The sequence below is a fragment of the Dysidea avara genome, chromosome 9, assembly GCF_963678975.1.
Source record: "Dysidea avara chromosome 9, odDysAvar1.4, whole genome shotgun sequence".
In the NCBI taxonomy this organism is placed as follows: domain Eukaryota; kingdom Metazoa; phylum Porifera; class Demospongiae; order Dictyoceratida; family Dysideidae; genus Dysidea; species Dysidea avara.
In genome coordinates, this window is record NC_089280.1 from 14,978,975 (window position 1) to 15,004,642 (window position 25,668).

Here is a 25,668-nt window from a genome sequence, read left to right on the forward strand (position 1 = left end):
GAAAACTACAAGGCCTAAGGCTTCGCACTCACCGGGAATAGAATCCATGTTGAATGAAGAGACAATCATAGGGTGTTTAGGTGGACAATAGAAACAGCACGATAATTCTATTTAATGCCAACCAAAACAGCTAGCACGTGACACCTACTACAAAGCAGTTAATCGACCAGGTGAATTCAAACAGCAATAGACAAGCGACTATCGATCATTTATTTTTGAAGGTGTTGCCAGCTGGCTCACTAAGTCTCAAGTCACCATGCCATGCCAGCTGCCAGTGGATGTGCTCCACATAAAGCACATGATTAAGGGTATGATCATGATAACGATATCGTTTCAGTGTTTGTCTATTTGCATAATTTCTTTGTTATCATACACTACGATAGTAGTGTATAGTAGGGACCACAAAAGAGTAGGCGTGGCCCACGAAATATCGCTCAAAAAAAACAGCCTCAATTTTCCTAGACAATGATGAGGCAGTATTGGTTAGGTAAAACTAAACCCAAACAAGCTTTCAGATTGACCCAAAATGCTTTCAACAAGTTGCTACGGGATTTAAATTTTTTTATTTAATGGAATTTTCTACTGACTGCCTGATGCCTTCAGACAAGCGTAACTCGATAACGGCTAAGGCTACACGCTTGATTTTTTCAATGTTCAACGTCACTTCAGCTCGAGAGGTGTCTTTTGGCACACTGCAGTACGTACAATGCATTCTTCATGGACTTACCAGTGTCCTCCTTTGTCATCTTTGCTGACAACGAAAACTGTTGATTTGGTGGTAGCACGTGATGGCTTCCCTTCGAAACAAAAATCAACCGTATGTTTCATAGTGGCTACTTCGATTGCAGAGGTGTTTTTAAAAGAGTTTTTGATTCGTACTGCTGTGTAACGGGTTGAACATAGCCAACAACAAAGCGTAATGGATACTTCACTTTTCAGACAATAATATATACATGTATATATATAACTGGGGCACGTGGCACCAACCTTTTCTTTCGGAATGCGTGGGTTGCAGAGATGCTTTTTGAACAGCTCTTGATTCGTACTGCTGTGTAATGGGTTAAACATAGCTGACAATGAAGCGTAATGGATACTTCACTTTTCAGATGATATAGCTGGGGCACGCGGCACCATTTCAAATGCAGTATGCATCACTAATCATAATATTATTTACAAAAAAAAGTTAACAAACAAGTATTTCAAAAAATTTGGAATTTATAACTAGAGTAGGGACCATAGCACATTGATAAAAAGTACTGAAACAAGCTGGAGTAGTGTACGATGTTAAATCACAGTAAAACAATAAAAAGTGTTATATCCCTACTGTGCATTTCCATTATGGCATCTTGGAGAACAGTAGGGATATAACACTTTTTATTGTTTTACTATGATTTAATATCGTGGACTACTCCAGCTTGTTTCAGTACTTTTTATCGATGTGCTATGGTCCCTACTCTAGTTATAAATTCTAATTTTTTTTGAAATACTTGTGTATTAATACTTCATCCTTCACCTGGTGTGCTACGTAGCTGAATTAGTATTTTCCACCTTCAGCCTTGCCAATAATGCCTTGCTTAATACAAATAATGTGAAGTTGTCTGTTGCAATTCTGTCTTTTTCCTGGGCACTGATACCAGCTGTGCTGTCTGCCCAAATTAATAAACATCTCTATGTTGTGAATGCATATGCAATAGTGTGTAAACATCACTTTGCCAATGCTGCTTAACTGATGCACTGGTCTTGGCTACCTGTGGCAATAGGGTCTGTAATTAATGTGCCATAATATTATATTGGCTTCATAATCTGATTGCGCCAGCCTTCATCACCTTGTTGTGAATAGCCTCACTTCCTGATTGAATCATCTTCCGAGACATCTCGCACCCACAATGTCAACAATACAACTATTAAAATAGCAAGTAGGCAATGCAACTAATATCACTAGCATACTTGCTTTTGTGTATGCCAAATTTTAACTCAAAGTTGTAGTGTTATGATTGTCAGATAACAGTTAAATCCCTTGTGTGTATGTGTATCATTTCCACTGGTTAGTGCTGGCTATAGTGGCACTGTTTGTACATGTCCCATTGATTGGTTGCTGCGTTGGTATTTGTACTTGGTTGTATGTGACGTGGCCCTAGATAAAGCATATTAATTTCACATCCCCACTTGCATTGCTGTTTCCTTACCGCATCAACTGATATTTTGTATTACTGATAGTGAACGCAACTCTAGAACTTAGTAACAAGCTAAAAATAGGTTGTATTCTTGCTACGTAATTCAGCTATCTAGTGTATTTAACCACCTACATTGCTACTTTGAGCATTGAAACTAGCACATGTTGAAGGGTATGGATCTAGCTAGTCTCCTACTGTGTATCCACTGTCATAAAAAAAAGTTTACATGGGCAGATAAAAAAATGTGGCACAAAAGTACATAAGATCTATACCTAATATCTGTATTATAATGAAATGAAGCAACAGTAAAGCATATAGGTGACAATACAGGAAAAGGCATCGTGAACAACACAAGGGCTCAAAACAAACAAACACATATAAAATAAACAGTTAACCAACTGATTTGTTGCAACCATCTAAGACTTCAAGAGCAGTAATCTTTCAATTTCAGCAACAATCTCTACTTTAATGAAACTTATTGTTGTGCATGGGTTAAGCTTTTTGCTAATTGGAGCAGGACAGACCTACATGAATGCAACTCAGCAATTGATCTGGATTGCATTGAAGAGATCTTACCCAGAGCAATCTGTAGTATAAACAGGCACAGTAAATAAGTGTAGCAGAGGTGCACTGATTATTGGTACTAATATTAGTAATACTTTAGCATATGATTGTCCATTCTATTCACTGGAGAATTGGTAACACTGAAGGTAAAGCATGAACCTCCTTTTTATGATGAAAAGTGCTATGTTTTGTTTGCACAGACCATTTTTTGGTTGCCATCTTTTTCAGAAGTCTCTGTTTTTTTCTTCTTGGTGTGTATACTTATGAAAAATTTGGAATTTTAAGTTGGATTAGGGATCAAAGAAATAAATAGTGATGAAACAAGGGTATAGCTAAAAAGTAGCAAAACAAGGAAGGTTGCCTATACCTGCAGATGTACCAGTGGACAGTTAATCCCTAAACTCAAGTCTATTTTCCTTCTACTTGCTTGTTTACTTTTTAAAATTAAACTAGCATACACTGCATCAAAAGAATGCCATAGGAATGCCACAAAAGTAATTTCGCATCAGAATGCATGTCCAGCAATTAATGACATAACAGAAAGGGGTTGTGGCCATTACGCTTTGTTTTCAGCTATACTCTGCCCATTACACAACGTTACAAGCGAAGAACAGTACGAGAAGCGTATCTGCAATCAATTCAGTCCCTACAGAAATTACAGACAATAAGCCATGCAACACAGCCATAGGGGAGCCGCATCATGCTACGAATTGACACCTTGCGTTGTCAGCGAAAGGGACACAAAGGAAGACAAAGATAAGCCCATGATGCGTGTATTACATGTACTGCAGTTGGCAAAAAGGCACATCTCAGGGCGAAGTGATGTCAAACAGTCAAGCTAGAAACCCGATCTATTGTCGAGTTTCAGATACAGTAGTTAGTCACTCAGCATAAAATCTGTTAGGAGTCATCCAGCCTTTTTGCGAGCATACAAGGAGTACTTTTTTCTAACCCACTCCCCCCTAGCCCAAAGTGTACTGTATAAATGTTGACACATATAGATGTATTGTATAGCAGAACAAATACACAGATACTTTTTAATATTGCATGCTATGATCTTTAGGCATCTTATGGCTTTATCCTTTTGATGTTTTCGACATTCTGAAGGAAAAGTTCCTACACACAGGGCATTAGTATTAATCTGATGTATGTGAGTGTGTACACACCAAGAAATAATTCATTTTTGGCTATCTTCGCAAAAAACCATCCCACCACTGGCAGTAGCAACGGCAGTACTACGTAGTGTGTTGGACATTCACCTGACTCCAGGCTGAGGTGGACTGGAGTCAGGAGATGTGGGTACCTTTGCAGAGACAGGATTTGATTGATTTTTTGTTTAAACTCATGACATTTGGCATAGCCGTTCTTCCACGTCAGAGCACACGATTTCTCTATTGGCAACCCACAACTATGTAGTGTTAACAAATTAGTACCCACATAATCCATCCTCCCATACCCAACAGTAGAGCCAAAGTATTCCTAAACCCAACAACACCTTCTGCAGGTAAAAAACAAAAGCAACAACTGGTGTAGCTAAGTACTATTCAGTTGGTTGTATTGTAGACTAAAGTGAAAGAAAGGACTGTTACAAAAGTATAAAGCCTGTAGTGGTATCATGCTGATAACTGCTTTTGAATAACGATTCAATGGCATTATCTTAGTCTTTCCTTCAGCTTACAAAGCTTCATTTCATTTGTAGCATAGTTCTCCAGAGTTTGCTGAAACAGTACACCGGCATACCATTTTCAATCATGTTGGCTTGGGCCCATGCATTAACAGCATCAACCTGTAGTCCTTTGTTTTAATGGACACTAGCAGTAGCTGTTTACAAGAGCTTTATGGACTGCGTTTGGGTCTCACCAACTCACGTGATCGGTATTGCTTTAAAAAGCATGCCGCGATTTTGCCCCCTCCCCCTAGCATATGGTTTTGTACGCTCGCGAAAAGGCTGAAAATTGTGGATGACCCCTTAAATAGAAAAATTTTAAAATTCCATATAACTTTTTGGAAGGGTTTGGGGATGGTCTGAAGACATTTTTAGGTCTGGCGCTGCCAGACTGTCATAAAGGGAAATTGAGGCTGGTTTTAGGGTGATATTTTCGGCTGGAAAAGCCCATTTCTTCATGATCCCTAATATATAGTACTACCGTATTGTATGATATATATTAGAATAACAGTAATAAATTCCATATCAGTGCATCTCAGCCTGTGTTACTTCCGTCAACCACTAGCATATTTCACATGTTAAACTGGTTATAAAGGCATGAGCGTTAATGCATGCGGTTAATAAAAACGAATTCTGTCAAAGTTCTGTTTTATACCCTTAATTGAACACACCTAAGCAGCTAGAGATAGCCATTAGAAGCTTAATTTAAAAATATATATATAAATAAAATAAAAACTTATAGTGCAGGATTTACACTGCTACTCACTTTTTCCAATAACTATTCCACATTTAGTTGATGGCACAGCCAGCTGTGTTGTAACAACTCCTGGTCCAGTGGGATTTGGCAAGTTGATAAAAGGACGACCACTTGGCATGACTGCTCCACCACCACCCATCTGTGATTTCTACTTATATAATACAAGGTATCACCTTGAGTAGCAATTGTTCACCTCAGAAATAATATCCTGAACCATTTTGTTAGCTCTTTCTATGCCATCTTGAGATCCAGAAATAGTGGCAGATCGAAATGGAGACTTCATGTCATCTAAACGTAGAGTATCAAGATCAGCACCAACTCCTTTATTACAATGTTTTACCATTGAGAAACTGCAAACGGACTCCACAAGTTTGCTGAATATTGTTGATGCACTCGCCATTTTTACCAATAATCACACCAACCATTGGACGAGGTACTTGAATCTAGATGCGGCACACATTTACACTGCATCCCTAATTTACCGGTTAGTACCGACCTCCATGGTACCAGATCCTGCAGGACCCATCTGAGCAACTGACAAGCCTCTTGCCTATAAAACACAACACAAAACTAATGTACAAAATACAACAGTGATCAAATTGGGATGCAATTATCACATTTACAAACTTTGACAGGTCACTATAAGATATAGAAACAAGAAACACAGAAGTTGTATCCATAAACCTCATCCTTGATATTAGATATTTACAATAGCTAATGTACAAGGAATACAAAAGATTTTGAAAATAAACCACGAAAGTATCTTCTGTGTCACAATTCATCCATCAAAAATCACATTTCAATTCTCAACATAATAGCATGTATACGGTAATACTAACTAGTAACTACTCATACATCTCCTTATAATACATAGATAATACAAACCATAACAAAGGAAGCATAAAAGCAAAAGGATGCAATAACTATAAATGGTTTTCAGACTAGTTTCAAATGTGCAGCAGTCGTACTGAAAATAGACACATGCATATACAAAATGTTACACAGATTTGCTAGCGCACATGAACAAACAGGTTAATACAAACGCCACAGTTAAGAGAGAGAAAAAAACACACTAATACGTAAAAGTATCACTGCATACATGCAATTACTATTGTGACGTCACACAAAGCCTGGACAATAAAACAATGCAATTTAGTATGTTAAATCACTTGCGATTCAGCATCCCCCCTCCATGTTATAGCGAAGTTCCCACTCTAATATGATAAAATAACAAACTGGGCAAGCCCATCCATACAGGAGTACAATATGCAAGGTTTGCCAAAATGCAGAAATGAATGCTCACACGTCGTGCATACATACGTACGGTCAATTCATGTCATACAAAAAAATGAGTGTGCATATTTACACTAAAATATACCAAACCACAGCCTTAAAAACTCAATGTCAAGACTATCTATCTAATAACTCTTAATCCAAGCAGTTCAGTATACTAGACGTACTTTCAGTGGCTAATACTGGCTATCAAGAAAATCAATGCAATTAATTAAAGCAAAGTGCACAGCTAGGAGGCAACATACTCGAATTGAACAAACATGCAAAATACTCTAATAGAGCATTCATACAAACTATAATTTCACTAATGAAATAAAATCAACCTCTAGATATATCCTAGTGGGGAAATGATGAATTCATGATCAAGCATATCCCAGGCAGGTTATGCGTCCTAGTCAATAGTTTCATTCAAAGAAGATACTGATCATGTACAGAATTAACAGAAATATAAATAGAACAGTACACCCAAAAACATGGAGGGTGCTGTTGCAGTATAACAAAAGAATTAAATCAAGCAGGCCACAACTTCATCATGCCATCCACCAGAATGTCAATCAGAAAACACTCCTTAGACAAAGGCTAGCAAGACAAGGCTAGCAAATAGTCAACATGGATGACTTTTGCCATTGTCTACTGATCTAATACATAATATTCAGGTTACTGTGTAAGACTGATATTTCAGTAGGTGATAAAAGTACATGTAAGTACACAAATATATAAAAGTGCATATACACACATACACACCGAGGAAAGCTTGGTGGCAGGTAACCTGCCGTGATAGGATTTGGCAAATTTGTTAACAGATTTGTATTGGACAAACAATTTGGCACATTTTATTTTGGCAAAATACTACTCCTTCGCTAAGTTTGTAAAACTTTCAAATACAGTACAAAAAGTGACAGATTCAAAATTTTCTATGCTGTATGAGTAACTTGCCTCCAATTCTTTCTGTTCTATTAATTCAATAACCAGTTCACGGGCTCTCTGTAAGAAAACACATAATCAAATTAACAATACACAAAAGAAGGAAATCAAATGCAATATAGCTTCAGATTAACAGTAACTCACTCTGCAAGACTCAGGATTTCCAGTCATTCTCAATGGCTTCTCTGGAGCAGTAGAATATACACCGTCCTGTAGCATCTGCATTCTACAGCCTGCTCGTTCCTACATAGAAAGCATTACATAATATCAAGAATTCATAATAAGAAGCAAGATGCCTTAAACTTTATAACACTTTTGCTATTATAATGATTGCATACATACTTGCAGAGCTTTGATCATGTCACCACCCTTTCCTACAAAAGATAACATAACACAATACAAATGCATTTACAAGTTTCTATAACAGTGATGTCTCATTTTATAAATTCCTCAAATGATGTAATAATTCACAGCCCTTATGGCATAAACTTGTATGTGTTGCAAATATGCACACACTGTAAATGTGCATGTCAATATGAGTGAATAAAATGCTAACCAATTATTAGTCCTATTTTGTTAGAAGGAATCAACATCTCAACCACTTCATGGCCGGCAGCAGTGATCTAGTAAGAAAAATTACTATAAACATTATTACATGGCCATAATTCCACATGTTTTGGTACAATATGAGGTAAGGGTCAGTCTCAATGGTCTATTATTACCTATCATTACCAGGTATTGGACAATACATGCACATGCATACAACACATGTGCATGATGTGAACCGATGAGTGAAGGCACTAGTCTGGCTGGTCATACTTTTGTCAGACCACTTATTCAACTACTTGAATTTTAGAAAAGAATGAGCTACAAATGTAAAAAACTCTAATAGAGCACTCAACTTTATAAAATTTATTGATGCAAGTACAAATTTTTTAGTTGAAGTAGGGATTGAACATCCACTATATTATATCTATAGGTTTACGTAAGCTTGTTTCACAACTTTTTTTTGTCTGTGATCCCTACTTGATTTATAAACCAGGCCGAAAGTCAGCTGTGGGCAAGTGCCTGGTCTACTGAAATTGTTTTCGTAAAAAGTGTGTGTGTGTGTGTGTGTGTGTGTGTGTGTGTGTGTGTGTGTGTGTGTGTGTGTGTGCGTGCACCTACCCGTACAAAAATGTTGATAGCAGATAGCAAGTCACTTGTAATTCACATGCATGCAGCAAGTTCTACTTGATAGCAAATTGTTAACATGTTAGTAGCAGCAGTGTGCTCGCAAACTGCTCACTTGTTCATTATTTATGCAACCAAATTGCATGCAAACAATTTAATAGCAACTGATAGCAGAACTGTGCTATTAATGTGCTATCAATTTGCATGTAAACAATTTAATAGCAACTGATAGCAGAACTACGCTATTAATGTGCTATCAATTTGCATGTAAACAATTTAATAGCAACTGATAGCAGAACTGTGCTATTAATGTGCTATCAATTTACATGCAAACAATTTAATAGCAACCGATAGCAGAACTACGCTATTAATGGGCTATCAATTTGCATGTAAACAATTTAGTAGTGTTTGATAGCAGGTAGAATTATGCTATATAATTTGACAAATTAACAGTTAATTACCATCTAAAGCAATACTTAATTTTATATAAAGTATATACAGTGTACATTTAAAACTCTAGTCTCTCTCTAATACATTGGCTAATACAGAAATAGAGGTTTTATCAGTTACATCAGTAAAAGACATGAAAACACAAGGGCTACAAATGTCAGTTACCCTGACGGCTACAACATCTAAATCTGATGGAGGATTACAAGTTAATATGTGAGGAATTCTGTGTCCACCAAGTGAAAGAGAAGTGCTGTGTGCTGCAAGTTGTGTACAAGTAAGAAATCTCATTGCAGTGAAAAATGTATACAATTTTTTGGACAATACCATATTCAATCTTGCTATGATCTTTATTGTAATAAGCTATAGCAGAATTACTTTTCTTTCCTCTGTTGCAGTAGCATGCATGAATAAGTATATCATTCACTTTTATTTATCCGAGAATATATTACGCAACTACTTATATCATATTCGACACAGGCATTCACTTCGGACTGCATTAGTGTTTGGATTTGTAGGTTTTCCTAGCAAGTACACATCATCAAAAATCTTTGAACAATTATGCTTTGGAACATGACGGCAAAGATGCAGCTGACCAAATACATCCATGTAAACACTGTCATCCAGTATTAATTCATTGGCAAGTGAAGGCAAATTTTTTTTTGGTACGAAAAAGAAGAAATTATTTGCTTCTCTACATGCTGTGTTCCATGCACCAATGACTTCAAAATACCATTCTGGCTTTCAAAGCAAAAACACGAGTATACCCACAGTGGCCCTAATTCTCTTACACACTGAGTCAAGTGAAGCAACAAGTGGATGTTTGCAGACATGTATCGCCTTCCATACAATTGTTCAAATTTGCAACAAAACTGTTTAATTGTTTGTTCACAATATTGTAGTTGCTCATCGGAAATAGACTGTTGTGTTAAATTGTAAATAGATACTACAAAGCATGCATAGTGGTTCCAATATTCTGGTGGTAAAATGTCGTGTAATACAGGCAAAGAATAATAAAGTAAAAAGGATTGATACTCTGAAGCTTTGTAAAATTTGAAATGCTCTGATCCATGTGGTCTTCTGGTAATGATAGATGGTGGATTAATTTCACTAAGACATTTGTCTACTATGCTAACTTTCCTTCCCAAATAGTATCTTTCATGGTTGTGCGCTGAGTTAAACCAAAGTAACATCAACAACTTCATAACACCCAGCTCATTTAAGACAAAATAGAGATGCCATAAGCTAAACTTGAAGGACTTGAAAAGTGGTAAACCATCTACATTCCATGTCAATGAAATGTTGTTTTTAGATGAAACTACTCCATTTGGTAACATGAGTTTCTGGTACAGGCTGCCATCATATATATCTTCATAATCACTTTCGTTTACTTTGACCCTCAAAAAACAATGTTGTATATTAGTAAAAAATTGTTTCCTAGTGAAAAGGGACTTGATTTGGTCACTAACCGAAAAATGAACAAAACAGTTGAAATCCTTTATAGAACTAAAAGCCATTTTGCAAACAGAGTATGCAGAGGTCGCAATATTGCTGATGGGATTTAAATATTTGGAACAGTAATAACAAAAATGTACTGGGATAATTAAGCTAGAAATTTTTTTTTAAAACTTGAACAAAGATGTGCAAGCTCTATTAGGTTGTGGGCAGATGGTATGGATGAGGTATAGTAAATCATATATGGCCTCATTGGTTAGCTTATGGCGAACTGCAAACGCCAACAAAAGTACCATTTTTACATTGACAGTGATGGAAGCACCTGCATAAAGAGGAGTATCATTTGAGAGCAATGGATCATTATCTGGATCATCATTAGTTGGTGGTCTATCATTCTCAGTGTGCTCCTCTTCATTGTGCTCTTCATCTCAGGGCGTTCAAAGTACTGGTCATCATCAGGGTGTTCAAAGTACTGGCCATCATCAGGGCATTCAAAGTACTGGTCATCACCAGGGCATTCAAAGTGCTGATCATAATCAGAGTACTGGTCATCATTCGGGTGTTCACAGTGCTGTTTATCTATATCAGGGTGTTCAAAGTGCTGGTGGTTATCGCCAGGACATTCATTATACGGCTGCAAATCATCAGAACTTGACTGTGATTCCTCACATCGACCAGATAACTGTTCTATAATTGTGTGTATTATATCATTATCAACTGAACAGCAAAGTCTCACATAATAATTGCACAGAAATGAAAAGCCATTAAAAATATTTTGATGTTATGATCTTTTACAGTGTAGCTATAGTAGTAACTGTTCCATTTATGTGCAAGTTAGTTATGTGGGGCTATACAGCTATCTAGTCATATAGTAGCACCTGGTGGAGTTTGGTCATCTTTGAATGTGTGGGTAATTGTCTGTGGTAAGTCCACTTTTAAACTGCTGGCTGTAAACATAACCACCTATGTAAATTATGGTAAGTCACAACATAATTATCACCTTAGACTAATGAATTTCCCTCGAGCGCTTTGATGGCTTTCACATCGGGATGTCGTGTTCTTCTCGGCATAGAGGAAATTGGATTATCTGACTCCCAAGTATCCCTTGTACGAAACTCTTTTTCGTTATTCCTTTCTCTCCGCCATTAAGGTAAGCCACGCAATGAAAGCTTGGCACTACTCAATTACACAATACCCGCGCCGTTTAATATAAGCCAATCATCAGCTAGTTTAAAGAAAAGAGCGCTCGTTATAATAGCCTGCACCTGTTGTTAACAACGTAGTTCGTACCGGTAAAGCAGCTAGATGATAGAATGGCGGAATATTCCGACGCATTTGTCTTGTGGGATGGCTGCCAAAAGACCAGCCTAATTAAACGTAAAGGCGTTAAGAAGGGTATTTTCGCTCCGAAACAGGATGTTACAGTTAAATGGAAAGGCAGATATTATGAAGCAAAAATCATTTCAGTAGGTAAGCATCAACCAAACTTGTAAAATTTCTCCTCAATTATATACTTACTGTAACTTCTTGTTTCATTTAGGAAATGACGCTAAAACACTGAAGCTAGAGATGAACAATTACAATTCCAGGAACCGTGCTAGTCCAGCTATTCACAAGGGAAAAAAAACCTAGTAAGAAGTCTGCTGTGGACAAAAAAATTGAGGAAGAGATTCTTGGTGGTGATAATGATGATGAAGTTCCGCCACTGCCACCACCTCTGAATCTCCCTGCAATAAAAATTAACACTAGTGCTGCCACTACTACTGTGGGAAGCAGTACTACCATGAATAGAAATATCAATGCAACTAGTACTGCCACACTGTCAGTCAATCCTAGGAGTACAACAGCACCAGTGGTCCGAAGCAATGCCACTACAGTGGCTCGAAGTAACACCACTATGACCAGTTCTACGACTGTGACTAGTTCTGCGACTGTGATTAGTTTTACCACTGCTACCAGTGTGGTCACAAGTATTAGTACAATCGCCACCTCAACTGGACGTACCACCGCCACCGCCTCAACTGGATGTACCACCACCACCACCTCAACTGGACATACCACCACCACTGGACATGGCACACCACATGGGGGCAGAGCATTCAATAGTCCAGATAATCCTGGTTTCCCTACGCAACGGCAACTTTTTGACAACTTTTATTATGGTAATAATTAAAATACATATAAAATTGTCACAGTTATCAACACGTTGAATACATATAATTACAGGTTCTGGTATGGCCAACCATAGCTTCTATCCGTATCCTGCCTATCCTCCTCCACAACAGGAAGCTCCCGATCTTTTAGCACTGTACCACTCTTTAGAGGAGAGAGTAAAACAGCTTGAAGCTGCAATGGCTTCTGGTAATGCTACAGGTGGTGATTCTAGTACCAGTATGCCAAGTGTATTGGAACTGTCAAGAGAGTAAGAGCTGGCTGTGCACATGATCCTGTCAAGTGCTCTAGGGTGGACAGTGGCTTTGAGAAAGATTTTAGTTATAGTGTTTGGCATGGATACTTTGGCAGGATCATGTGCAGTGGGAAGGAAGAACTCTACCACAACGGCACTCGGTACATTGAAGCTAAATGCCCTCAAAGGTATGTAGAATTTCAAATTTACTATGCGGTGACATATTCCTTATCATTGCAGACCTTATACTGAGTAACTACCAAAATGAGAAAATCAAGGAAGGGAAAATGAACATAATCATCAACAGTGTTTGTGCTGGTGCAAGAAGGAACCTTAAGAAATAGTTATGTGTATACGATACCTTATTGTAACCATACTATATTATTAGAATTTCAGTAATACAGTACATGTAAGCAGTTTGCAAGCACTCGAAAGCAGTTTGCATGCACTAAGGGATGCGTGTGAATTACAAACATTTGCTCACAAACAAGTTCATGCATGCTGCTTGCAAATCTTGGTTTGCATGCAAATGGGCCAAATCTTATACTTGTGCATATAAACATCTGCTTGTGAGCAGATTGCATTCAGCATGCAAATTGTTTGCATGTAGTTTACATATACATTTTTGTAAGGGTGCCTACCTATTTAAGTTTGTCCATATGCACCCACGTGAGCTTGCATGTAAAAAGTAAATGCGAAATGAAGTGTGTATTAAACTTTCAAACAGGTAAAGCTTGCTCTGAGGTGGTTTCTTCTGGCGGTCTGAAACACGGATGTGATGACTCTCCTCAGATTGTGAATTAACCTTTCATTCAGGTTCAACAGGTGTTTAACAACTGAAAAACAATGGTGTAGGCCTAGTAGACTACCAGAAATAGCCTATCCTTTAGAACTGAAAGGAGGCATGTTCCCTATGTACACAAACGAAAATGAATAGCAGCTTGGATGCTTTTTGAGAGAATTTGTGGGATAGTCAAACTATAAAACAGTTTAGAAGATACTTCTTTGCGTGATATGTTGTTAAAAGCAGTTTGTTTAACAAGTGCTTCCTTAGCAGTATATTGCAAAAATTATGAAATCCAAAATTACAATAAGTTAATTAATTGACAGAGGAGGTACGACAAGACTTAAGCGCTATTGAAAATTCGCAGTAATTGCATTCTTCAAATGGTAAAATCACAGAAAATCAATTCGTAAATAAGATTTGATGAATTGCAAAGCTACGTACTGTAGACACTTGTGCAGTTGATTTTCACTGGTTTTCTCTTCCCAACTTGCTGTTTGGCTTTATTTTGTACAGTTAGTTATTCATCACGTGACGGTTCCTCCAATAGGTTGTGTATATTGAAACTGAATCACTGGGGTTGAATGGGGTTGAATGGGGTTGATTGCACCGTTGAATTAAGCATAAGAAAAAGAGTTCGATCGGCACGTATTTTTTGTTGATAACCCCACGAAATAGCTTCCCTGTACAAAATATATGCCCTCACGTGTGCATGTTTTACCTCTTCTGATTAATTGATGTATTATTGCAAAACCAACAATAACCTATTAGCTAAAATAATAACATAGTTATTTAAGGGTGCTAGTAGTTTTTGAAGCCATTCAAGGGACAACCCACTTCACCACATGCGGCTGTTACATCATAATTGGCAATATTATGCATACTCAAAGTATTCCTGTTAGGTGACTGTGCTTTGCACCAAAGAAATTGACCAAGAAACAACCTGTTTCATTTGAAAACCTTCAAAAAAATGATTGTCTGGGTGCCCAAGAGTGACAATAGAATGAATTAGCCTGAAAGTAAATGTTAGTTTTAAAGACATGTGCGAATGCAAGCTGGTTTGTAGCCAACACACGTTCTTCCTGTGTTTCTCGAGTGATAGTGTATGCTGGTAATTAAGTTATATTAGTAATTGTACACTTGTTTTTAGGCAGTGAGGATGTTCCAGTAGGATTTTTCACCCAATAAAAGACACTGACAGTGTGGCTTGGCGACTCCACAAGCAACAGGAAGGTGTAAAAATGAACAAGAGCTTTTATTTTGTTCAGAACTTCATTTATAGCTTGTTATTTGATAAAGTTGGCATTTGTACAGTAGTTTATTGGAATTTGTTGTATTAACTGGTTGGTGTACGCAATTTCTACACTACATTGCAAAAGGTGATATTCTGGAATACACGATAATCAGATCTCTACCAAACTTTTAGTGGGCCATCAGTGATAAATTTGTAAACAATTAGCGCATAGAATTATAATAGTTGTGATCCAGCACGAAGTTGCAAGGCCTGGATGTCGAAGTTCGCTCGCGGGCACTCGCTCTTCAATTCATAACTCAAGAAAGAAGAAGTGCAAAGACAAATCCATGCGCTAAGTTTCCACAAGTTTATTGAAGAAGATGCCTGTGCAAGCAGCCAATATCTCAGAATAGGAAAAATGTATGGGTTAACTTTGAGGTAATAGCGAGTGAATGAAGCAAGGTACTTTGGACTCTGTATAGTAGACAGTTCAGTCAATCCTTGAAGCAGTAGTTTAGATTCTTTTTTGCCTGTATCAAAGGTAAAAAGAACAGCATTTGTGTGGCTTCAAAAAGGTGCTAGCATCCTAATTATCAGTTAGCTGGCTGCATGGCACCTGGTTTGCAGAAAAAATACATCATCTTGTTACTTTTTTCGTAGCATTAAATTAATGCATACTGCATCAAAAGAACGACGCCAGACTTAATCACTGTGCATTAAGGATCGTAAAAGTTTGGGCTTTTCTGGCCAAAAGTATCACCCTCACAATACCTTCATGGCACCTTGGCAGTATTGGTTAGATATAACCAAGTCCATGAGTGCCTTCAGTACAACCTGAAAAGTTGCTACAAAGTTTAATAATATATGTATTTAGTGAAATTTTCTACTGCCTGACTGACTTGAGTCCATGCCATCCACTAACGAAACGTCAGCAGGAAGAACAGAAGAGACCCTCCAACAAAGCCTGAAAATGACATTACCCAGAACTCCATTCATCCTGTATGCCTTGCTGTACCTATGTTTCCAATACAAACATCCCTAGGCAAAGGGAATGGGATTTAGGGTTCCACCAAAGTAAAGATTCTTTTGAAGGTGGCAGGAAGACTGGCTTCTTTTGTGGGCACCTGGAAGATGTTGATAAAGGACACCATAGAAGGGTACAAATACCTTTTGTGGAGGCCTCTCTCAACCTACAGACCCCAACAAGGGGTATTCTCACAGGAACAAGCAGCTCTTGTACAGGAGGAAGTGGACTCTTTTGTACAGAAGAGAGTCATCTCTCTTTTCCTCAGTGGCCCGAAAGGCTTTTACTCCACACTATTGCTAGGTGGAAGCTGTAGAGTTCATGATCAATTCAGAGAACTAGCACCTTTTCCCATTCCAAGAATTGGAATATCTAGGCCTACAGGTGGATTCCCAGGGCACTCAACTCCAGCTCCCCAGGGAAAAATTGAGGCAGATCCTCAAAAAGGCATTCGGGCTCTACCAGAAGGAGAGACTGTCAGCCCATCACCTCTCCTAGTTCATAGGGAAGCTGGATGCAGCCTCCCAGGCTATCCTGGCAACCCTTCCCTCTCCTTCTATCGGGCTCTGCAAGGTGAGCTGCAGAGTGCGTTAGCTTTCGGGGGAACAGGACTATGACCACCCCCTATCTTTCGTCTCGCTAAGCCAAGGAGGAACTTAGCTGGTGGCAGACAAATCTGAGGTTACTGGAAAGGGACATAATGCTCACAGCGCAGCACATTCTGGGGGTATTGAATACAACTGCAGACTGCGAATCCAGAGTGGAAAGGGGCAGATTGGATTGAATGCTATCCCACATAGTGCTCCAGAAGATCAACCAAACTCTGGGTCCTGTTTGCTTCATGGCTAGCTACCATGGTTCTTCAGCTGGAGACCGGATCCCCAAGCAGAAGCAGTGGACGCCTTCAGAAGGACTGGAGCCATTTGAAGGGATACACCAACCTCCACGGTACCTGGTAGGTCGACTACTCAACAAAGTGAGAACTTGATGAAGCTTGACTGGTCCTGGTAGTTTCAGTATGGAGAGGCCAGGCCTGGTACCATGCCCTCCTGGGAATGTTGACAGACTACCCTCGATTCCTCTAACCTCAGGAGGCCCAGATGCAAAGAAAAGAGTGACAGAGGATGGTGGAGTTCACCTTACACAGGCCGTGTGGCCTGTCTCCGGGAAACAGTTGCTTTCAACAGAGACTTTAAAACTTATGTTGGCATTCTGGAGGACAAAGTCCTCACAGACTTATTTTAACAAATGGGTTTGCTGGTGTTTTGAACGGCACCGTGATCCTGTTTCTCCTCCTATAGTGTTCGAGGTAGGCTATCAATCCTGTTACCTTAACTCCTTCGGATCAATTATTTCATCAGTCCATGACCCAGTGGATGGGGTGTAGGTGGGCATAATCAGCTGGCTCTTGAAGGGAGCTTTTCACGCTAGGCCTCCACTTAGATACACAACTGCATGGAGTGTGCAGGTGGTGCTAGAGTACTGGGTCCATCAAGCTTCTTATTGTTGAAGCTTCTCACATTTAAACTGGCAATGTTACAAGTAAACAGAAAAAATTGGAATTTTCAACTAGAGTAGGGACCATAACACATCGATAAAAAGTACTGAAGCAAGCTGGAGTAGTGCACAATACTAATTCACAGTAAAACAACAAGAAATGTTATATCCCTACTGTGCATTTCCATTATGGTATCTTGAGCACAGTAGGGAAATAAGACTTCTTATTGTTTCACTGTGAATTAATATCGTGCACTACTCCAGCTTGTTTCAGTACTTTTTATCAATGTGCTATAGTCCCTACTCTAGTTGAAAATTCCAAATTTTTCTGTGTACTTGTTTGTTAACTTTTTTTTGTAAATAATAATTATGACTGGTGAACCCACGCATCTGAAATGTTGCCACGCACCCCAATTATCGTCTGAAAAGTAAAGTATCCGTTACACTTTGCTGTCAGCTTTGTTCAACCCGTTATGCAACATTTCGGATAAAGAACTGTTCGAAAAGCACCTCTGCAATCCTCGTATACCGAAAGAAATGGTGCCGCGCCCCAGTTATATCAATTATCATATGAAAAATGAAGAAGTATCCATTACGTTTCGTTGTCGGCTATGTTCAACCTGTTACACAGCAGTATAAATCAAGAACTGTTTGAAAAGCACCTCTGATATCAAAATAGCCACTATGACAAATACGGACAATTTCCATTACGAAGGAAAGCCATAACATGCTATCGCCAAATCGACACTTTTCGCTGTCAGCAAAGATGAATGGGACACAAAGGAGGACACTGGTAAGTCCATGAATAATGCATTGTACGTACTGCGGTATGCCAAAAGGCACCTGTCGGGCCAAAGCAACATCGAACAGTGAAAAAATCAAGCCCGTAGCCTTAGTCGTTATCGAGTTACACTTGCCTGAAGGCATCAGTCAGTCAGTCAGTCAGTTACTTACTCAGTCAGTAGAAAATTCCATTAAATAAACTAATTTTAAAATTCCGTAGCAACTTGTTGAAAGCGTTTCGGGTCGATCTGAAAGCTTGTTTGGGCTTAGTTTCACCTATCCAATACTGCCTGATCATCGTTAGGGGAAATTGAGGCTGTTTTCTTGGGTGATATTATTTCGTTGACCAGACTATCCCTGTCGGCAGATTTGGCTTCTTTACAATTGGACCGACGTTGTTAAACGCCAGAAGGGGATAGAGTTTGTGCCATCAACCTTAGCAAAACAGTCTTCTCAGGGAACAGTCCTAAGGGAATATTTTTACTGATTTTCCCACATAATGCCAGTTTGTGTTCAGTGGAGACACTCCGGCAATATGAATCTGCCACAGCTGATTTAAGACCTAAGGATACCATGAAGCTACTTATGGCCACTGTGAGATCGCATAAGCTGGTTGCTTCTTGTACTATTACCCGCTGGCTGCGATAAATCCTTTTAACCATCCATTATAGAACTTTGTGTGGGCGAGATCAAAGGAAAAGGTGTACTTTAAATTTCATAAAACTGTGCACTCTCAGCTGGCGAACAGTGCTTCATCGACCACAAAGAGTGCTGTATTGCACCGCAAAGAGTGCTTTATTGAACGAATAAAGCACTCTTTGTGGGCAATAAAGCACAGTTGCCCACGTGCTCTAGTGTAGGCTAATAGCCTGCGGGGCTCACTCCAGTACGACTAATCACCCAAGCCAGTGAAGGCTGATAGCCTCTCCGCGCTGAGTGATCAATCAACCCAGCCAATATGAGTTCTACCACTGGATTGCTTTTATAGACATACCTAAATGCTTCGATGATGGGTGGGAGAAGGTAGGTGCATTCGCAGCCATAACTTCCATTTGGATTAGTCTACAAAGTTGGAATTTGGCTTACAATGTTCACCATGGATTAGCAGATCAGCCAAGGTATAGTTTTAGCCTTGTAGTCACTTGCGCATAGGCGTATGAAGGTAGCTTGGTTGAGAAACTATGACAATCTTCTTTACGTTTACCGCATTGTAAACAAACACATGTGATACCCATACCGTTGAAGCTACAAAAACGAAACCAAGATTTTCAAACTCTCGATGAGCAGGCGAATAAGATGGTATATAGTTTTAATCGATTTGAGTCTTCCTTCTTCAAGTAATGGCCTGATAAAAAATTGCATACAGGTAGTTTTTCTTGTAGCATGCGTAAGTTTACAAATTATTTTAAAATTACGATTGTCTCAATACGCATGCTTGTGCGAACTGTACAGGTTTTCGCTGAGACGGTCACATATTGTATGTGTGCAATGGTCTCAGCTTCCCCTGCGTTAAGCTACAAACAACACCATGACATGTGAGACTGAGCCTTCTGAAATATAATTTCCATATGGCTCAGATCACGAAGTGATTGCATGCTATTTGGGATTACATGAAGAAGGTGGAGTCAAGCACATACCAAACGGGTTCACCAATTCAAACGTCGGACAAGTGTGGTGGTATTTATAGGAGTCCTTCATGTGGATGCACTGCAGGCAGGTGGCACACATGCCCATGTATACTAACAGATGGTAATAATAGGACACCATTGATATGCTCGACTTTGTCTTCTTAATATAATCCCAAATAGCATGCTATGATTTTGTGATCTCAGCTATTAGCAACCATGCATATAATTTAATTAATGCTTTATTTTATGCCATACCAAAATTAACCATATGTTTCACAGATTGTTTGCCTTCTAGTAGTGACCCGACAAGTTGAAAAAATAACTAAAATGTAAATCATTTCAGCTGCAACTGACTGGTTTGTTAGAGTTTATATGACTGCTCTATTAGAGTATCTTGATCTTGGACAGGTGGAAAACAAACACTAAATTTCTTCGGAAATACAGTGATGGAGCTCCATTTCCTTCTACTTTGCTACTACACCTGTTATTGCTTGCATAATATTAATTAAATTAACCCATTTCCAGCTGAGTTCCGACTACTAGCCGAAACTGCGAATTGCATCATATTACCATTTCGAATTGCATCATATTACCATTTCCATACACAGAACTATTTAGTAACCATACATCTAAATACTCGCCATGAATTTAGGAACTCAATTGTGTTGTTTTCTTTACATAATACTAACCGCAACAAAGTTATTACTCGGCAAATCTAAACATTGGTAAAAACCATCCCAAACAAACAACAGAATCCCAACCAACTATCTACAAAGGTGCCTTACACTCCAAAGAACTCTATTCTATACAGTTTACTTACAGTGCGATCCATTCCAAAGCTGGTTTCATTGTAATTTGTCCCATTTTTGCTGTTGCGCATGCGTATCTGCACTCGTGGCCACATCTGGGATAAAGCAGCCGACTGTTGACTTTACCTGTCTCCATTGATGTATAACACTTTCTTTGTTATTAACAACTTGTTTTCAACTAAAAGAACGATTTAATTCACCTATTATTATGAAAGGTTACACTTTACACTACTACATAACAAACGCACACTAGTCCGGGAAGAATCTGGTTATCCCAGAAACGGCTCACCTATGGGCGTGTCCACTTTAGCACTAGTGCATCTCACAATTACACGCACTAAACAGTTTATAGTGATGCTGGATTTTATTTCTTTTGCGATTTATAATGCCATACTACATATGGCGGCTACCAACATTAATTGGTTAAAGAGTCTAGATATATTAGCAATCTTTTCGAAAGAGTGTGTGATTTACACTTATTTATGGGTGTGCCAAAACATTGACCCGTCGCATCCGTGAATCATAAAATTAATTGGTCGGGAAATTATAACAACCTGAATATAATTGGTGAATATTATAATTCAGTGTATTTTGTAAATCATTCATTATTTTGTAATTTGGCAATTACATTGCTATGCAGTGTAACAACAAAAGCACACAGAAGTATCTTGAACTGTTTATAGCTAGTGCATCTATTGTGCTTTCTCAGATAACTCTTTAGAGAGGTTGCCCTTCATATTTGTTCGTCAAGCATGGGAGACGCTTCCTTTCCCCTTGAAGGAATTCATTGCCTACCAGGCTAGGTATGTCATTTTTTAATGCCCATATAGCCCATTGTGAAAGGCATTCATAACATCTTCAGGAACTTGTTTCACCAGCATAAGATTGCTATGAAGCATGCATGCGGTGGTATTAAAGAGAAAGTTAGCAAAAACAATATTCTAACATGTTTGTAGGTATAAAAGGCTAGCGTAACCCTAGTTAGTTTGTGATGACTATATACTAATAGTGATAAATAGTGTACATGTATCTTATCTATATAAGCTGATTAAAGTAATTGCATATCAGGCACATGCACTAATTGATTCCATTTGCGCTCTGGCTGTAACACTACCCCAAAAAATATAAGCATGCAATTGCAATCACCTGTGATCTGGAGATTAAATACATTACACAATAACTTACTCCTATAGCTTACATACAACTGGGTCAAACTTACAGTTGGTAAATCAACCAATCCAACTTCTCTAACAGTTTTTTCAACTAATACCTTAGCCCTCCTAAATGTTGACAATTGGCTTAATAATGTACAATATAAAACAATATACAACAAGATACATGGAATAGTTAGGTCACTACCATATTACCACCATACAGTAACATTTACCATACAGTAACATAACAACAATAGCAACAAAGCATCATAAGTGTATGTTGGAAACAAAACATGCTTCAAAAGTTCACAAACCTTCAAAACCTACGTATACCGTATAGTGGGGAAGGAGACCAGAAATTTTCCTACACAAAATTTGTAGCTTGATACAATGATGCAAGTAGCTGGTACATTAGTTTTTCATCACTTGTATAATTATCATTGGAATTTAATTAAATGATGCAAAACTATACGTGTTGTGACATCATGTCCTACCCCTCCTGGTATATATTCTACTGTCTTGTGTTTGAATGCTTAATTAAATTTGAATATAAGGCCTAAGTTTACATATCCAAATCCAGTATGTTCACTAACATGTATGAACTATATGTATAAATACATAACACAAATGATACTAAACTAACTCAACAGTGTCTTGAGTCCCCGAAATTGTCACCTGCCTTTCACCATTTATCTCTGATCCATCTATCAATACATAAAAATTTCCAACATAGCTATGCTGAAGCATTTTCAAAAGAATACCTGGTGCAACCTGTATTCTAGCCCCTGATTCAGCTTGGAGTCTACTTATCATTTCTCCTTGGTGTCCAATCACTAGGGTGTCAATATGGTATAATTAAACTTCTCAACAAAGCAATAACTTACCAAGACCAACTAATCGGTTGGGTATTTTGACTTCAACAGTGACCATTTGTGTAAGACCAACTCTACACGTTAAGCTATCAAAACAAAGAAAGACATGTGTACACAACATAAAGCCTATTATTATGCCTATGCATGTACCAAGAGTTCATAACATTTGTAAGGCGAGAGAGTGCCTAACTGCCAGTATGGCCTGTATTAAAGCACTGTTACAAGATTCTACTGATGACAAAGAACTGTTGATAGGTGATGATTGGGAATAATAAGGTCAAGCCTTTCAGAAGCCAGAGGTGTTACTTGCAGCAGTGCCTTTGCTAAATGTACTCCAGTTAGATCGACACTCTCCCCCACAAGTACACAGAAAAATTTCGAATTTTCAACTAGAGTAGGGACCATAGCACATCGATAAAAAGTACTGAAACAAGCTGGAGTAGTGCATGATATTAAATCACAGTAAAACAATAAGAAGTGTTATATCCCTACTGTGCTCAAGATATGCACAGTAGGGATACAACACTTCTTATTGTTTAATATCGTGCACCACTCCAGCTTGTTTCAGTACTTTTTATCGATGTGCATGGTTGAGTTGAAAATTCCAATTTTTTCTGTGTATTTGTTTGGTAACTTTTTTTTGTAAATAATTATTATGACTGGTGAACCCACGCATACCGCATTAGAAATAGTGCCGCATCCCCAATTATCGTCTGAAAAGTGAAGTATCCATTAGACTTCGTTGTCAGCTATGTTCAGCCTGTTACACAGAATTTCGAATCAAGAACTGTTCGAAAAGCACCTCTGCAGTCCACGCATACCGAAAGAAATGGTGCCACGCATACCAAAAGAAATGGTGCCATGCGCCCCAGTTATATCAATTGTGACTGTCTCAGCAAAAACCCAACTTGTTCGCACAAGCAAGCGTATTGAGAAAATTGAAATTTTAAAATAATTCGTAAAATTATGCATACTATAAAAAAATTATGCAAATTTTATTGGGCCAGTACTCGAGGAAGGAAGACTCAAATCAATTAAAACTATATACCATCTTATTCACCTGTTCATGGGGAGCTTGAAAATCTTTGTTTCGTATCTCTAGCTCCAACCATATGCGTGTCATGTGCGTTTGTTTACGATGCGGTAAACGTAAACAGGACTGTGATCATTTCTTCTACCAAACCGCCTTCATATGTATATGTACAAGTGACTACAAAGCTAACACTATACCTTGGTTGATGTGCTGATCCATGGTGAACGTTTTAAGCCAAATTGCAACGTTGTAGACTAATCCAAATGGAAGTTATGGCTGCGAATGTAAGCGCCTGTAGTTTATTTTCAGTATAGTTGCTGTACAAATCGATTATCTTGCTCTTCCTACTGTCTAGCGCTAGAAAAATGAAGTATCCATTACGCTTCGTTGTCGGCTATGTTCAACCCATTACACAGCAGTACGAATCAAAAACTGTTTGAAAAGCACCTCTGCTATCAAAATAGCCACTATGACAAATACAGATATTTTCCGTTACAAAGGGAAGCCATCACATGCTATCGCCAAATCAACACTTTTCGCTGTCAGCAAAGATGAATGGGACACAAAGGAGCTGTCAGCAAAGATGAATGGAACAGAAAGGAGGACACTGGTAAGTCCATGAAGAATGCATTATACGTACTGCGGTATGCCAAAAGGTACCTGTCGGGCCGAAGCGACATCGAACAGTGAAAAAATCAAGCCCGTAGCCTTAGCCGTTATCGAGTCACGCTTGTCTGAAGGCATAAGGCAGTCAGTCACTAGAAAATTCCATTAAATTATTTTTTAAATTCCGTAGCAACTTGTTGAAAGCATTTCGGGTCGATCTGAAAGCTTGTTTGTTTTTACCTAACCAATACTGCCTCCTCCTCGTCAGGGGAAATTGAGGCTGCTTTTTTTTGGGGGTGAAAGTTTCGTGGGCCACACCTACTCCTTTGTGGCCCCTAGTATACAGTAACTATCGTACTGGATGATACAAATATTATGAACTCTTTCATGCACATAATAGTATCAAAGTTCCACAGCCAGGGGTTAGCTAGCATACATGTAATTACATACACTTAAATTTGTAAAAAGAAATTGTAATGACAATAATAATTAGTATGACAACAAGTAGATGTTGTGCTGTTCCTAAACAATCAGGTACCTAGCTGTATGCTTAAAGAATTAATACTAATACATTAAATTAACACTATTTTGTAATTCAATTTTTGTTGCTTAAGCATAATTGACTCAAACCACCTAAAGGGAAAAACAACACTAGAACTATATCCTCTTTTCTTATGAAAATTCACTTGACAGTTAAAACTTTGAGCCTGTTCTTTATTTTGAATTGTATACATGTACCATTTCACTACTTAAGACCCCCACTTTATGTAATTATACACCCAAGTACTAAGAAAAATACGAAATGCGGTTAAAATTACGTCAAATAATAATAATGAATGAAATAAATAATTAATGTTTGGGGAAAACTGCAAGGCCTATGAACTTGCACTAACCGGGACTCGACTCTCCAATGAACAAAGGCACAAACGTATAATAATTACGCCTGTTCGTGCTGATGACTTGAATGAACATGTAATTCTATATAACACCCAGTCCCACACCCTTGCTTAATTACAAATGTCCGGTGGAGTGACTGCAGAAGAGCCAGAGGCCACTTTACAGGTAAACAAAAAGATTACAAGTAAGTTTTTGTTTGTAAGATCTCAAGTCTCCATGACAGCTGCCAGTGGATTCATTCACATAAAATATGTAATTAAACAATACAAGAAAACATTAAAACAAGTCATGCTCTTTACAATACAGTTACATATAAAATACAAGTAAACAACCTTGTCTTGTGCAGCTGGCATGGCCAACTTCCTTCGTGTTGGAGTCAGGCAATTCAATACATGCCTAATCTTTTTTGCCTTCACCAGTGGCTTAGCTACTAGGCTCTGGCTGGCTTGGCTGTTTTCCTTTATCTGGTTCATCTGGCTTGCATATT

At 38.4% G+C, this 25,668-nt stretch overlaps 2 protein-coding genes across 5 annotated transcripts in view; both read right to left on the minus strand.

Annotated features, from left to right (window-relative positions):
• The window catches only part of LOC136266236 (far upstream element-binding protein 3-like), a 63,744-nt gene that overhangs the window by 21,393 nt on the left and 16,683 nt on the right, over positions 1 to 25,668 (minus strand). For 2 of the 4 annotated variants that reach the window (XM_066061243.1, XM_066061246.1), the window contains exons 5-17: positions 22,658 to 22,731; positions 22,535 to 22,606; positions 22,417 to 22,477; positions 21,839 to 21,899; positions 7,935 to 8,001; positions 7,721 to 7,752; positions 7,523 to 7,621; positions 7,391 to 7,438; positions 6,331 to 6,375; positions 5,658 to 5,711; positions 5,502 to 5,604; positions 5,355 to 5,449; positions 5,171 to 5,309 (exon numbers count right to left, since the gene is read on the minus strand). In XM_066061243.1, coding sequence (XP_065917315.1) covers positions 5,171 to 5,309; positions 5,355 to 5,449; positions 5,502 to 5,604; positions 5,658 to 5,711; positions 6,331 to 6,375; positions 7,391 to 7,438; positions 7,523 to 7,621; positions 7,721 to 7,752; positions 7,935 to 8,001; positions 21,839 to 21,899; positions 22,417 to 22,477; positions 22,535 to 22,606; positions 22,658 to 22,731 — 950 coding nt within the window. The remainder of the gene's footprint in view (positions 1 to 5,170; positions 5,310 to 5,354; positions 5,450 to 5,501; positions 5,605 to 5,657; positions 5,712 to 6,330; positions 6,376 to 7,390; positions 7,439 to 7,522; positions 7,622 to 7,720; positions 7,753 to 7,934; positions 8,002 to 21,838; positions 21,900 to 22,416; positions 22,478 to 22,534; positions 22,607 to 22,657; positions 22,732 to 25,668) is intronic. The other 2 variants (XM_066061244.1, XM_066061245.1) reach the window with 2 other exon arrangements.
• LOC136266238 (uncharacterized) lies at positions 8,008 to 10,561 on the minus strand. The gene has a single exon (XM_066061249.1). The coding sequence runs from the start codon at positions 10,513 to 10,515 to the stop codon at positions 9,628 to 9,630; it is 888 nt and encodes a 295-aa protein (XP_065917321.1). The 5' UTR covers positions 10,516 to 10,561; the 3' UTR covers positions 8,008 to 9,627.

Excerpts from the sequence above, each read along its gene's own strand:
- LOC136266238 (XM_066061249.1), bottom strand. The coding sequence starts at position 10,515 with ATGGCTTTTAGTTCTATAAAGGATTTCAACTGTTTTGTTCATTTTTCG.